The following is a 16,096-nucleotide window of genomic DNA, read 5'->3' as shown; positions in this document are numbered from 1 at the left end:
TTGCGGCAGGGGTGGGGGAGTGGAAGAGTAGGGATTACAAAGGAATAGGAGGAAACTTTCAGGATTGCCATGTTCACAATCTTGATAGAGGTGATTCTTTCATGGTGTATGTATGTCAAAATTTACCTGACTGTACACTTTAAATAAATGAGTTTATAGTATATCAGTCAGATCTCAATAAGGTAGTTAAACATACTAATGGAGTGATAAATAAGGTAGTGAGAGGAATAAGTAGAGCAAGATTTTCTGCTTCTCAATGGAAATACTGCATGGACGGCTGAAATTCAGAAGGCCCTTAGATAAGTACACATCTTCCTCAACTTATGATGGGGTTACATCCCAAAAACCCACCATAAACTGGAAATACCATAAGTCAAAAATGCATTTAATACACCTCACCTACCAAACATCGTAACTTAGCCTAGCCTACCTTCAGTGTGCTCAGAACACTTATGCTAGCCTACAGCTAGGCAAAATCATCTTAACACAAAGCCTATTCTTTAATAAAGTGCTGAACACCTCATGCAATTTACTGAATACTGTACTCAAAGTGAAAAACAATGATTATATGGGTACAGGATGGCTGTCAGTGTATCGGTTTATTCTCATGACTGCATGGTTCCCTGGTAGCTGCAGCACAGCCACTGCCCAACATCAGGAAAGAATGGTGTCCTGGATATTACTAGGCCAGGAAAAAATCAAAATTCAAAATGAAAAAAAAAAAAATCAAAGTATGATTTCTACCAAATGCATATTGCTTTCGCACCAGTCAAGTCAAAAAATCTTAAGTCAAATGATCGTACATCAGGGACCATCTGTACTATTTAAAGTGCTAGCCTACAAACTGCCTCTGGTCCTTAACAATACAAGGAACTTGCACAGGAAGTAAGTCACCTACCTCCCAAGCACACTGTTTAGTTCAGCTGATTTTTTTCCAAAATTAACGTTTCTCAATGAAAAAAGCAATATGCTGATGAACGCTCTAGCTTAAGCTCCTCATGTAATCATTGACCTGTAACAAATAGTCCACAGACTAGCATTAGTTTAGGGACACATTTTGAGTAGCGCTGCCTAGGTCACACACAGATGTTCTTTGAACCTCTCTGAGCCTATCTTCATCTGTATGATGAGATAACTGCTCTGATGAGCTACAAAGCTTGCAGATAGCAGGTTCTGATCAATTATGAGCCACTGCTTTATGTAGACAGTGTTTTAAAATAAAGCCATATGTAAAAATGAAATGTCATTTTTTATTTGTTCCGAACGCTTGGGTTGTTTTTCAATATTTATTTTGAGAGAGCGAGCGCGCATGCGCGCAAGAGTGAGGTAGGGGCAGAGAGAAAGGAAAAGAGAGAATCCCAAGCAGGCTCCGCACTGCTAGCATGGAGCCCAACGCAGAGGGCTCCATCCCACCGACTGAGATCATGACCTGAGCCGAAATAAACAGCTGGATGACTGACTGAGCTATCCAGGCGCCCCAGAATGCTTGTTTTTAAAGTTAACTGAAATTAAAAATGGCTTGTTTTCCAGTGAAAACTATTAACCTCAATATTAAGGGTTTATAACAAAAATGGACTTATATTTAATATTAGCTAATATTTGAATAGTTATATACACACTATACAATGACATCTATTCTCTTTATCACAGCACACCCTCCCAGACACAGAAATGCAGAAGTAACAGTGTTATTTTCATTTTTTCCTATTCTAGTAATATTTTAATAATTCATAAACTCAAAACTGTTCACACAATTTTAATTACTTTTTCTTGTTCATGTCTGAAGAAGAGCTTCTTTCTCTAAGAAATTTACATTTTATAATCTTTCCTTTGAAATATAAGAAAGATATGGAATCTCCTGAGTTATATATGCAGCTTATACATTCTTTAAAAGTTATTTTTTAAAATATTACAAATTAATCATATATATCCATAATACACATCCTTGCTATTCATATATTCCTTTAAGCAACATTCAAGTATATTTGTGCTTTGTATGTTTACATTACTTTAGAACCTATTTTCAACTTTCAATAAAACTGTATATCTATAAAGATTTCTCAAATATTTAATAAATGGGGCAAAACAGCCATTACGAAAATATAAACTGCTATTATAGCTTTCTCATCTATCATTTTTATGCATTTCCAGTCAACCATGTCATTTCCTGTTCTTTAGGGAAGCTGATAAATTTTTATCTTTGCAATCTCAACACTGTTGCTTTCTCAGCACAGCATAAGAGTCCGTATATTGCAGGTTTTCTGAACACACAGTATTCACTCGGCCGTTATCAGGTGTAGCAGTGAAATCTGATAGTGTTGGTATTCATCATTTCCAGTTATTTCAACTGCAGGACCACCTTAAAACACAAAGTCGGGGGAAAAAAATCAGGTTATTCCAGGTTGATGCCAATCTCTGCTTAATGAAGTGCTTTGAAATCTCTGAAGAAGGGCCTGGAGAACTGATAACAAGCAAGCACAACGCACAGGAGCACGCCTGCCAGGATCCATGGCTCTGAATCAATTGACATTTACATTGGGCCGCACCACACACCCTTTCAGACAGCCCCATACGAAAGCAAGCCAGGCTGCCAATGTGGTTACCGGGCATGTGGACCAGTCATCATGGCACTAAAATCGGCATCTGCAAAGTGTAGAGGAAAACTGAGGATAGCAGAGTTGAAAAGAGGTAAGGCTAGGAAGGCTAGTCAGTGGCAAGGAAAGGTGGTTAGAGTATCTGGCATTAATCATGGATTTCAGATCACACAGAAAAAGCTGAGCAATAATGAAAGGAACATACATATACAAAGACAGTTATTTTCTGACAGCAGCAGTTTGTACTGTTTAAGTATTTTTCTCATTAAATAAACACTGGGAATTGTTCCTGTTATTTAGCCAACCCTTTGTAAATGCAAAATTTTTACTCATTCATTAGTCATATCTTATCCCTACCTGATTTTGTCATAATAACTACAACCCATATTTTGTCTCTCATTCTTAGAGGATTATAAAAGCAATTTTATTTGTCCAGTTAAATAAGACACTCTTTTCTTTAGGATCACAGCTATTTATAATCATAAAAACTCTTTAGAATCACAGCCCCAAGGTAAAAATTTAGTTTTAGCATTACTGAGCACTGGAGCAAACAAAATCTAGCTGTGAGAACAGCACTACTATTCTATCAAAAATGACTACTTGATAAGTTAGGCTCAAAACTAAGCAGTCAAAATTACAAGTTGTAATTTTTTTAATATCTAAAACTAGAGATGCAGAAGAGATCAACAAGGTATTTTCTGTGCTTGACATAAAAGATCAGAAACAAAAGAAATATTAAAAGTCAATTATGAGTTTTTCTTCTATTGCTCTAAGGGTATCTATCAGTCAACACTTAAACATTTTAAGCCACACAGCACAATTAAAACAAATACCTTATTAGCTGCTTCCAAGGAATTTATTAGATTCTGCAGCTCTTCTTTACTCATTTCGACAGAATATGGTTTGACTTCACCATTTTCTTTTACGTCTAGAGTAAGGTTTAAAAGCGGCATTTGTAACGTAGCAATCTTGTCACTAGACAGTGCAAGCTGTTTAAAATGAGGAAAATAGTAATTAATAAGTAGTAAAAAAAAGAATATATTAAATATACATCAGAGCTTATTAACAATACAAGAACACTCCTGTTTGCTATCAAATACAGGAAAAGGAGGAAGAAACAAAGAAACCCCCGCCAAACCAACACATACATGAAGAACAGAAAGAGAAAGGAGGATGAATAGAGAGGATGCGGACTGGGAAAAAAGGACAACCAGTCCGAATTTCGTAGCATAAGCAGCAATCCGGCGCAGAGTTATGGCCGGGAAGGACTGAATGGGTCCAATGCATCAAGAAACTGAGAATTCTTTTTTTTTTTTTAATTTTTTTTTTTTAATGTTTATTTATTTTTGAGACAGAAAGAGACAGAGCATGAACAGGGGAGGGGCAGAGCGAGAAGGAGGCACAGAATCTGAAACAGGCTGCAGGCTCTGAGCGGTCAGCACAGAGCCCGACGCGGGGCTCAAACTCACGGACCGAGAGATCATGACCTGAGCCGAAGTCGGACGCTTAACCGACCAAGCCACCCAGGCGCCCCAAGAAACTGAGAATTCTTAAAGACATGTGAAGAAACCGAGAGGATGAAAGTCCATGTACAAGGATACAACCAAAAACACTGGTAAAGCCTGGGAAATTAAGACGCTTAATTCACAATCAGCCAATTCTCTACCAAATTATTGTTAAACACATTATCAAGATACCACTTTCAATTAGAGTCACTCAGCAAAAACACTCATTTTCCCTACTTCTTATTTTCTGTCTACAGAGAATCCTAGAAGAAACAGAAGAACCAAATATTTATGATACTAATACTTTTTGAAACAAGCGCCATGGCTTCATTGGCAGATGGCAAAGGAAAAATCAAATTTTCCTGGAATCTGCGCTAGAAAACCCCACAATAAGTGAATCTTTGAAGTGCTACTACTTGCAAAAATTTACTTATGCAATGAATGGTAAGGAACTACTTCCCTAACGAACAACCTCTAAGTCCACCCTCGGCATGCACACACTGTAGAATTGAATCCTCACATACCTCCTCCGTTTTCTCTTCAAAAACCAGGGCTCATCATATCTGAGATTTAGAAGTATCAAAGATGGGGCGCCTGGGTGGCTCAGTCGGTTAGGCGACCGACTTCGGCTCAGGTCATGATCTCACAGTTCGTGAGTTCAACCCCACGTCGGGCTCTGTGCTGACAGCTCAGAGCCTGGATCCTACTTCAGATTCTGTGTCTCCCCCTCTCTCTACCCCTCCCCTGCTCACACTCTGTGTCTCTCTGTCTCTCAGTAATAAATAAACGTTAAAAAAAATTTTTTTTAATTTAGAAGTATCAAAGATGGTCTACATTATAGATAATTGTCTTCTTCAGTGTGTCCAATAAGTGGTTTCTCAGTCTATGCTTGAATACCACCAATGATGAACGTGCTACCTCAAGAAGAGGTTAAAATAATCTTCAGATACTGATAGGTGTTAAAACATTTTCCTTAGGTTGAATGTGAACTCGTCTTATTTCAAACTATGTACCTTAAACCTTAACCTTTGTCCTAGCCGCTGTAGCCACAGAGCGTATATCAAGTCCCTCATCCATAGAGATGATTTTTAGTCCTTTAAAGAGAATTATCATTTTTCTACTAAGTTTTCTCCTTTCCCCAAATGTTTGAAAAAAACCTTCATGATTTTAAGTTCCTGTTCATTTTTTTCTGGTTTGGCACTAATTTGTTTAAGTATCTCTTAAATTTGGCAACCAGAACTAAAAGCATTAGTAACTAAATTAACTAAAAAGTGAAATGAATAAAAACAGAATTAGAACTACCCACTGCTTGAAACACTGCATTTCTATCAACAAAACATAAGACTGAATCATCATACTGCTGACTCAAGCCACATTTGGTAAATCAAAACAACTAAATATTCTCATACATATTACTTTTGGCCTACCTCTCATATCTTTTATATTAAGTTGGTTTTATTTATATAAAAATCCTCTATCTAGGTTATTGCTGCTTAATTTATTGTGCTTCATTTGGCCCATCGCTGTAATTTGCTATAAAATAATTTTAAACTTTGTATTATATTAATATAATGTATCTTAGATTTGATAAACATAATATTCATAAAAGACTGGGCCAAAACCAGAATCACAGAGACCTCCTCCCTGGATAACACAAATACATCTGGCTTTGGTTGTTTATCCAGCTATGACCCAAGTAACTATGTAATTGTTCCACATTTTTCTCCACTTTATCCACAAAGACAGTATGAGACACTTTATCCAGGATCATGCTGAAATGAGGAAACGCAATATGTTTCAACACAACGTGTTTCAACACAACCTCCTCATTGAGGTCTACGTATCCTATACAGCATGGAAAGTTGGTCTGAAATTGTTTTTTATGAATCCTATTGATCATGAGTCTCTTTTTCAAAATGTTCATTAAAGTTAACTTTTAATAATACATAGATTTTCCCCTGGAGACAGAATCACATTTACCAATCTCAGGAAGACTATAATAAAGGCTAGAAAGTTCTAGCCAAAAATATACGTTGAATACATACTATTCCACTATTTAAGATATTTAATGATTCACAGCTCTAGTTAATTAAATTTATTATCAATGTAATTTTATTACATATTTTTGGATGTCTGTACTGTACTTATGCATAAATAATGTAAAAAAATGTAATTTTTGACACTTAAAATAACAGAAATTTTAGATCTATATTATGAAAAAGAATAAATATTTCTTTCCATTCAAAAAATGAGATAAAAAAATACATGCCTATAAACAGATTCTCACCTTTAACTGCCAGTCAAAATCCTGTAGCTGTGCAGAAGAAATATCAACTATTTCTTCTAACAGAGCCTTCTTGATTTCCTCTTTCCTACTTTTCAAGCATTTCATGATAGCTTCTTGATGAAATGAATTCAACTGATTCAACTGCTGAAATATCTATGAAAATAAACAGAAAGCAAGTGAAAGGGCCTTTCTGTTTAAAACGTAAACATATAGCTCCACTCCCCTTTCACAACCCCTTTAAAATGATAGTAAAAGAAAAAAAAAAGACTTCTGTACCTAGAATAAGATGAGAATGTGTAACTGACAAACAAGAGATTTTTGCAAAACAAAAAGGTAAAGGGCTGACTGATGAAGTAGCATGAAAGCAAAGACCACGAACGCTGGCATAGCTAGATTAATATCAGACAATGTAGCCTTTAAGAAGTATTACAAGAAATAAAGAATGGCAAAAGGACCATTCAACAGAAAGAACAATCATAAATTTGTGTGCACCCAATAAAAGAGCTTCAAAATATATAAAGTAGCAAAACTTGGCAGAACTAAAAAGAGAAATCGGTAAGTCTAATTAGATTTATTAGATTTATAATTAGAATGTTAACACATCTCCCAGTAACTGACAGGAAAACACACAAAACAATCATAAAGATTAGAATCAAAAAAATACTATCTTCTTTAACCTAATTGACACGCAGAACACTATACTCAACAACTACAAAACGTACTATTTTCAAATATATGTGGAACATTCACCAAAAGGAACCATAAGACAAGACATGTAGCAAATCACAACAGATTTCAAAGGACTGCAATCAAATCATATATATTTTTTTACCATGGTATAATTAAATCATAACTGATTACAAAAAATCTCCAAATACTTGAAAATTATACAACATAGTAACACAGTACTAAGGAAGATAGAAAGTCAATCTTGCATAAACTCTTTCAGAGAATAAGAAAAGAGAAAAAATACTTCCTAATTCATTTTATTAGACCAGAATAAGACTTGACACCCTGACAAGGACATTACAAAGAGAAAAACTATGGGCCAATATCACTCAAAAACAGATTCAAAAGTCCTAAATAAGATATTGGCAAATCAAATCAAGAAATACATAAAAACATAATACATGATGACCAAGTGGTGTTTATTTTGGCAATGCAAGGTTAATTTAGCATTTAAATATCCAATGAAAGACACCACATCAGCAAAATAAAGAAGAAAAAAATAACAAATTTAGGAAAAAAAATTAAATAAAATTCAATACCCATTAATGATAACAATTCTCAGCAAAGTAGGAACTGTAGGAAACTTCTTTAATCTTATAGTATACATCTATAAAACCACACAGCTAACACAATAAATGATAAAATTGTGAATCCCTAAGATCAGGAATAAGACACTGTTTTTTGTTTCAACACTGTCTTAAAGGTGTTAGGCACTGCAATAAGGTAAGAAAAAAAATGGGTATTAAAATCTAAAAAGAAAAGGATTGTACACACAAAAGAAATCCAGAAAAATGTTTTATAAGCCATTAAATAAATTTTTTTAAATTGTTGGATATGGGGTAAAGATATAAAAATTGCTTCTATATACCAGCAATAAACAAGTGGAGAACAAAATTAACACCAAAAGTATCAATTACTTAAAAATAAATCTAAAAAAATATTTGCAAGATCTCTATACTGAAAACTGCAAAATAATAGAGAAATTGAAGTACTCCAAATAAATGGAATGTTATTCCATGTTCGTGGATTGGGAAGATTAATATTAAGACATAAATTCTTTCCCAAATGATTTTAGAGATTCAGTGCAATCTCCATGCTGCAAACCGAATGATGTCACTTCAAAATTCTTATGTTGAAATTCAAACCTTCACTGTGATGATATTCAAAGATGGGGCCTTCTGAGAGGTAATTAGGTTTAATAGGTCATAAGGGTAGGGCCTTCATGATGGGATTAGTGCCCTTATAAAAAGAAACCTAAGAAAGAATGCTTCCCTCTCCCTTTGCTATATGAGAAACACAGCAAGAAGGCAGTCTGCAGCCAGGAAAAGGGTTCTTGACAGGGAATCAAATCAGCCAGCACCTTTACTTTGGACTAACTTACCAGACTCTAGAATTGTGAGAAATAAATTCTTGTTGTTTAAGTTACTCAGTCTATGGTATTTTGTTATGGCAGCCCAAGTTGACTAATATGCATCAAAATCCCAGGGTTTTTTTTTGTTGTTGTTGAAATTGACAAACTGACTTTAAAATGTACGTGAAAATACAGAGGACCTAGAAGAGCCAAAGCAATCTTGAAGAAGCATGAAATTGAAAGTCTTCTATTATCAAGACTATGTAACATAGCTTTAATTCTACAGTAATTAAGACACTGTAGTATTGGGAAATATACACTAGACTAATGGAGTAGAATAAAGAGTCCAGATACAGACCAACACATATACAGCTACCTGATTTACAACAAAGGCTGCACAGAAATTCTATGGGGCAAGGATGGTCATTTCAATAAATGGTACTGGGTCAATTGGCTATTAATATGAAAAAATGCGAACTTGACCCTTAACCCACACACAAATATTAATTCAAAATGCACCAGTAACATAAATGTGAGAGCTTCTACAAGAAAACTAACAAAAAAATCTTCATGACTTGGCACAATTATTTGTTAAACAGGACTTTAATAGCACTAACAATCAAAAGAAATGTTGACAAAACTGGACTTGATTAAAATTCAGAACTTCTGTTGACAAAAAGACACCATTAAGAGTGAAAAGGCAAGCCACATAATGGAAGAAGATGTTTAAAATACATAGCTCTAACAAAGAACTCCCACCCAGAATATCATCCAAATCAAAATGAATATACATAAACTACATTTTTTTTTTTAATTTTTTTTTCAACGTTTATTTATTTTTGGGACAGAGAGAGACAGAGCATGAACGGGGGAGGGGCAGAGAGAGAGGGAGACACAGAATTGGAAACAGGCTCCAGGCTCTGAGCCATCAGCCCAGAGCCCGATGCGGGGCTTGAACTCACGGACCGCGAGATCGTGACCTGGCTGAAGTCGGACGCTTAACCGACTGCGCCACCCAGGCGCCCCTAAACTACATTTTTTTATAAGCGAGCAACCTACACAAACATGCCAAAATAACTTTTTACCAAGGTACAAAAGCCATTCAATGGAAGGACACCCCATTAATTTCACTTCAAGATATCTATCCTAGAAAAGGTGGCCAATATGCTATTTTTTTTACGTTTTTTTTTTTTTAAATATGAAATTTATTGTCAAATTGGTTTCCATACAACACCCAGTGCTCATCCCAACAGGTGCTCTCCTCAATGCCCACCACCCACTTTCCCCTCTCCCCCACCCCCCATCAACCCTCAGTTTCTCAGTATTTAAGAGTCTCTTATGGTTTGACTGCTTCCCTCTCTGTAACTTTTTTTCCCCCTTCCCCTCCCCCCTGATCTTCCATTGAGTTTCTCAGAATCCACATGTGAGTGAAAACATGGTATCTGTCTTTCTCTGCCTGACTTATTTCACTTAGCATAACTCTCTCCAGTTCCATCCACATTGCTACAAGTGGCCAGATTTCATTCTTTCTCTTTGCCAAGTAGTATTCCATTGTATATATAAACCACATCTTCTTTATCCATTCGTCAGTTGATGGACATTTAGGCTCTTTCCATAATTTGGCTATTGTTGAAAGTGCTGCTATAAACATTGGGGTACAAGTGCCCTTATGCATCAGCACTCCTGTATCCCTTGGGTAAACAGTATGTGTATAAGGAGACACACACAAGATATCAGTAGAAGCACTATACATAATAATGAAAGAGGCAAGGATCTAATGGTTCATCAGGAGGCCAGAAAAAGAAGTCCTGCTAATCCTACCATCAAATACTATAAGAAATTAAAATATAAGAACCAGATCTACATTTACCAATACTGACAAGTCTAAAACAATATCCCATAAAAAAATTACAAATGGATACATATGTTATCATTTACAAGTTACATATTCAAACAGCTCAAATAATTGTATACATTGCTTAAAGACATAAACATTCCTACAACATGGAATACAAAACATGTATACCAACAAGTTGTGATCTCTTGGGGAAGGGTGGCATGCCAGGTGGTATTTGGGTATATTTATAATACCTTGTTTCTAAAACAAACACACAAACCTGTAATACATAAAGCAAAATGTTAACAACTGTTTAATTGTGATAATGCGAATGTAGGTATCAATTACCTAACTTCTGGTTTTCTTCTACATGATTTAAATGTATCACAATTCTAAAAACATAAAGAACCAAAACAAGAGAACCAGAACTTCCACAATCAGATTTGCCTACTCAAAATTATGATGTTTTTGTTAATATAACATATACTTACTGATGATGGCTCCTGTATGATATAGTGCCCTAAAACCAACTTGAGAAAAACGTTAACACTACTTATTACTTATTATGAGATATAGAAATTTGGAGTGAAGTTACCTCTTCATCAGGTAAATTTTTACCAACTACAGCTTTGAAAAATTTGGTAATATCTTCTAGAACATTCTTCCATTCTGTCGAATCCCAAACACTGTGATAATCCTGGTAGAGAGGATAAGCTCGGCCACAAATGCCATCAATTATTTTATGAAGCAGCTAGAGAGAAAAGAAAGTAAGTGAATTATAAGTAAACTTACAAAACAGACTTATCTTCCTTGTAGGAAACAAATGCTGTTGCGAGCAGCTCATGTTACCCACAAGAGCAGCTGAAGATTGAAATGTAACTATTTTTAACATTACTCTTATTAATTAAAAATTAAAGCTCCAATAAAAATCCCAGACTTTCTAAAATTCTGTCCACCTTCAGAAGCTGAAATAATTTCATAGACACACTGTTGTTTCTCCAATAATCCTAAAAGGATGCTGGTGAATATAGAAGTTTCACCTTAGGATTCCTTAGACATTGTATTTATACCAATAATGATAATAATAATAAAGTATGACTTTTAGATCAAAGTTTTTTACTGTAGATCTATAAATTTCATTTCCCCTTGCCTCCATTTTCACAGCATTCACACTCACTTGTTTTGGTCCATTCCAAGAAAGTCGTCAGTGCCTTTATCTTCTTTTTTTACATTCCTGTCCCTGTACCCTACCTTAGTATCGGCAATAGAAATCCTAACATATATATAACTGAACATAGTGACTAAGACTGAATTTTTGAATAAAACTGTCTAGTTTCAATCTTAGTTCCACTACTTAACTAGTTTTATCAAGTTATTTCGATGTTCTGTGCCTGTTCCGTGTGTAAAATGAGGAGATCATCTAGCTACATTATGCTGTTGTAAGGAGTACATGCAAATTACTTGGCACATTCCTAGCATGTATAAAACACACACTGCTAGCCATTGTTACCATTCTTCTCATTATTGTTATTATCACTATTAATACCACCACCCCCACCACTACCGGTATTACGTTCCACGTCTTTAACATACATTAACTGATTGCCTACTATGTCAGCACTATTCGAGATAAATGATTAACATGGCTTTCTTTCCCAGGGGATATTTGTGTCTTGTTAAAAGAGTATCTGAACCCAAATAATCTGGAAAATTATTTTAAACAACAAGTCTTCCAAATCTTTTCCCCTGGACCATAGTCCACTTCATTTTAAGCAGTGACTCTTCCCCTTGTGACACCACACATATCAGAACAGAAATGAGCAACTGGTAACTCCACTTCCAAATGATGGCTAATGCCCTCTATGAACAGACCTTTTATTTACCATACATCCACCAACAGTCTCAATTTGAAATTCATTCCAAATTCTCTATACATATCCCATGTTATCCCAAACTGCCCCCACGCTAAAGCAAAACACAGAGCTCAAACTGATAAAGTACTATCTTTTGGAATATAAATGTTTTTAGTCATTCATTCATTCATGTTTTGTATTCACATGTACAACATAGGTAATGAGCACTTCACTCCATTTGTTAAACAAGTTAATGGAAATACAAAGCAAATATAACTGTAATGGATACCACATATGGAGCCCTGACTGAGTACCAAGCACTGCGTTCATCCTCACTACAACCCTATACAGGGGGTAAGTCTTGTTATTATCCCCGTTTTACAAATGAAAAAACTGAGGATAAACAAGATTAAGGTGCTACCATATCAGAGCTTTAGTCCATTAGAGAAAGACAAACATAAATGCATAAATGCAATTTAGAATGAGAGGAACTATATTATAAATTTATAGAAAGTACAAAGAAGCACAGAGAAGAAGAGAAAGGGCTGCTTTTAAAAGAATAAAATGAGGATATCACCTACCCACATTATGTTGTTGTAGTACTTGGCCATTTAAGGGGAAAGAAGGGCATTTCTAGTCACCAGCAACTGCATATGCATAAAAGAATAAAGTGAACAATCACATGTTCAATTTGAAAAAAGGATACAAGGCTGGAGAGGTGAGTGGAGGCCAAATCATAAAGGGCCTTGTATACAGGGTCCAGACTTTAATTGTCTCAACAGGGAAGCAACCTGTTCACATATTTGCATTATGTTTCCATAAATTTCCCAACAAGTTGGGAGATGCAAGGAGAGAAAAGGAAAAGAGAGATGGTGAGACCAAAGGCCACTTGCCTTCTCTTTACCAGGAAGAAATTAGATGGGGGGAGGGAAGGCTGGGTGGCTAAATAGTTGAGGACACTCAAAATGGGGGCAGTACTGAGGTAAAAGAGACTGAAAAGGAGGAAGGACCAAGGATGATACTCAGAATTTTAGGCTGAGTGACTGGGTAAACAGTGGTGCTCCAAACCAAAAATGAGGCTATAATCCCAGGAAGAATAGTTCCAGGGGGAAAGACAAGGAGTTCAGCCAAGGACACACTGAATTTGAGGTACCTGGGGTGTGTCTAAGCAGGAGCCTGACACCCAAGGAAGAGATTCTTTGCTGGATGCAGGGATCTAGGTGTCATCAACCTACATGATGAGAAAGGTTATGGGCCTTACTAAGAAGCAGGTAGAAGGACGAGAGGAGCAGGAAGCTAATACAAAGACTCACAACCAACAGATCTGAACATATGTTTCACCTTTGCCACTTACTAGTTTAACAACCTTGGGCACGGTACTCCAACTCTCTCTGCTGACATTTTGGTTTCCTCACTTGTAAAATCACAGGAGAGTTAAGATGGTTTTTCCTGATCCTGATAAGAATTAAGTTTGTTCCCTTCCACCTCCCCCTCCCCCCCCCCCACTTTCCCCATTACAAATGGAACAGAGGAAAAAAGAAGTCTTAAATGAGGGGCTTTTAAGGCTGTCTACCCCACACGCCTCTATCACACTACGTAGGGTAAGCCCCCACTCCCACCTGTCACCCATTATAAGTGGAACACAATAGGGACTTACTCCGAATTGCCAATCATTTACACTTAAGGCCAGTCCATCGAAGCTTGGAATCCAGACAAATGCCCCCCATGATTAAGCAGAGTTCACTATGCATTAATTCCTTCCCTCAGTGGACACTGATCAAGAACCCACCTTGAGCCAGAACACAAATCTGAAGAACTGGGAATGTAAAACAAAGTTATCTACCCTGAAGGAGTTCAGAATAAGAGGGAGACCAGAGTCAAGCCACCTGGTCAAGAAGTTGTGTAAGTGCCCGAATTGTTGGGCGACAGAGGAGATGGGAATAAACATACTTATATATTGATTACAATACAATGTATTAATTGGTTGACTTCTGAGGACAAACAACCTCCGCTCCCAGACCTAACGCTGCAGCTCAATTCTGCATATATTGCTTTCTTTCAGGGATGGGCAAATTTCCTTCAGGTCTACGTTTTTCTGCTTGAAAGTTCAAGGGGGAAAGTCTCACTTCTCAGTCAGATTTTCCTCTTACAGCAACCACTGGGTTTTCTCCTCCTTTCACAGCCCACAGTAATTACATAAATGCAATTACTGCCTCCACATTTCATTTTTCACATTCAAAACTGCCAATGCCTTTGGTATTAAGGCTAAATAACAAGCGTGGCATATAGACTCGAGACACCTGACTTTCTACTCGCCTGCCTAGCCTTAGTCTCCCTGCCCTGCTTCTCACTCTGAATTTCAGCCTCCAAGAATTCGAGCAGGTCCTCAAAGCCCGCAGAGGCTGGTTTCCTTTTTCTAGCCTTGTAGCTGCTATTCCTCTGCCTAAAGCATTCTCTCCCTTCTAGCCTGTCTAGTCCGACTCGTCCTCTGGAACTCAACCTAGAAATTGAGACGTTCCTTTTCCGGAACGCCTCTCCTTGTCCCTTCAAATCTGGGTTGCTACCTGTCCCACAAGCTGGTTACTGGATAATTCAGTTTGGTTTCCTTATTAGATACAAGCTCCAGCAGAGTACGGGCTGTGTCTCACTCACTGTTTTACCTTATCCCATCTGGGCACTCAGCACAAGGCCCACTTAAGTGAAAAGCTGGCCGAACAAACGAACGAGGCTCTTTCCAGATCCCTTACAGCCAGGCTACTTCTCAGGCCCAAGGTTTCAATGTATATGTCACCTCCTGAGAGAAAGGCCACCTTGGACCACCCTACCGAAAGTAAGTTGCCCAGTTATTGGGAGTACTTACCAATTTGTTTTGTGCAGCCCTCCAGGGGGCAGGGTGTGCTTCTCTACGTCCCCAAGTCCCCAGCCTATCCCCGGCACCTAGCACTGTGCCTGGTTCACGGGCAGCATTCCGGCGTGCGTGGTGTACGAATGAATGAAATGAGATGCTGCACACCACCGGCTCCACGTTGTAAGTTTTTCAAATACTACGGTGGGGACTCCGCTCCCCAGCCCAGAGTCAGCGGGTCTTGGGCCGCGCCGGGGAGCTGACGGGCCACCCCCACCCAGGTGCGAGCAAAGCCGAGGAGTCATCTCGCAAAGGCCCTCGAGGGGCAGCTTCAAGCGGGGGCGTGGAGGTGGCGCCCAAAGCGTCGGCCTTCTCAGCTCTCCAGGGGCAGCAGGGGGCCGTGCACCCGACTTGACGCCCCCTTCCCCGTCCCAGCCCTGGGCAGCCCGGGCGAGCCCAGCCAGCGCGTCTCGATCAGACCGGGCCAGACCTGTACGCCGGGGCGTCCCGGGGCCCCGCCTGCCACGCCGCCCGCGCTCTCCTCACCTGCGGGCCCAGCTCGGCTGGAAGCTTCTGCAGCTGCCACAAGGGCGTCCCCTCTTCCGGCTCCATCCCAGTACCAAGTAGGAACCTAGGTCACATGACAAGGCCCGGTCGCGCCTCACGAGCGACGGCTCAGCCACGTGACTCTCTCGGGTGGGCGGGGGCCGAGCGTGGAGACGCAGGGGCTCTCGTGCGCGTGCGCAGAGACACAGCCGGCGCTTTCCCTGTAACTAAGGAGAATCCCTTTTCCTCCTGGAGTAAGTCTGCTAAACACGCTTATTATATTGAAAGCAAATTTGCAAATCTCGCAAGCACGTTGCAACTTTGTTCAGAGTTCTGTCGAACTTTCTCTGCACTCCTTAGAAAGCCGTCTAATAAGAGTAACCCTGTTTTGAGCTCAGGGCCATTGTCCCGGAGGCTTGGCATGTGTCTCTTTTTACTATTCTATTTGGAAGGTTAAGTGAGGGTTTACCTGTGTGCAAGATACTTTATATAGATTATCGGGTACTATTTTCATCCCCATTTCCAAATAACAAATAAGATCAGTCACTA

At 38.3% G+C, this 16,096-nt stretch overlaps 1 protein-coding gene across 2 annotated transcripts; it reads right to left on the bottom strand.

Moving 5' to 3' along the window:
• Positions 1-1,226: 1,226 nt before the first annotated feature.
• Positions 1,227-15,704, bottom strand: COMMD8 (COMM domain containing 8). Of its 2 annotated transcripts, XM_015072316.3 has the most exons (6): positions 13,310-13,631; positions 12,738-12,803; positions 10,899-11,054; positions 6,387-6,539; positions 3,428-3,583; positions 1,227-2,359 (listed from the first exon to the last, which is right to left on the bottom strand). In XM_015072316.3, the coding sequence occupies exons 2-6, from the start codon at positions 12,765-12,767 to the stop codon at positions 2,339-2,341; spliced, it is 516 nt and encodes a 171-aa protein (XP_014927802.1). In that variant the 5' UTR covers positions 12,768-12,803; positions 13,310-13,631; the 3' UTR covers positions 1,227-2,338. The 2 variants fall into 2 exon arrangements, with proteins under 2 accessions (XP_014927802.1, XP_026912134.1); XM_027056333.2 differs by lacking the exons at positions 12,738-12,803; positions 13,310-13,631 and adding an exon at positions 15,548-15,704.
• Between the last annotated feature and the right edge of the window lie 392 nt (positions 15,705-16,096).

The sequence above is a fragment of the Acinonyx jubatus genome, chromosome B1 (assembly GCF_027475565.1).
Source record: "Acinonyx jubatus isolate Ajub_Pintada_27869175 chromosome B1, VMU_Ajub_asm_v1.0, whole genome shotgun sequence".
Classification (NCBI taxonomy): Eukaryota; Metazoa; Chordata; class Mammalia; order Carnivora; family Felidae; genus Acinonyx; species Acinonyx jubatus.
The sequence above is the reverse complement of the archived record's forward strand: the minus strand, read 5'-3'. Positions and strand labels throughout refer to the sequence as shown.

Coding starts and splice junctions, on each gene's coding strand:
- COMMD8 (XM_027056333.2), bottom strand. CDS start 15,613: ATGGAGCCGGAAGAGGGGACGCCCTTGTGGCAGCTGCAGAAGCTTCCA. Junction 11,055..15,547: donor CAGCCGAGCTGGGCCCGCAG/GTGAGGAGAGCG, acceptor TTTTCTCTCTAG/CTGCTTCATAAAATAATTGA. Junction 6,540..10,898: donor AAAATTTACCTGATGAAGAG/GTAACTTCACTC, acceptor TTATTTTCATAG/ATATTTCAGCAGTTGAATCA.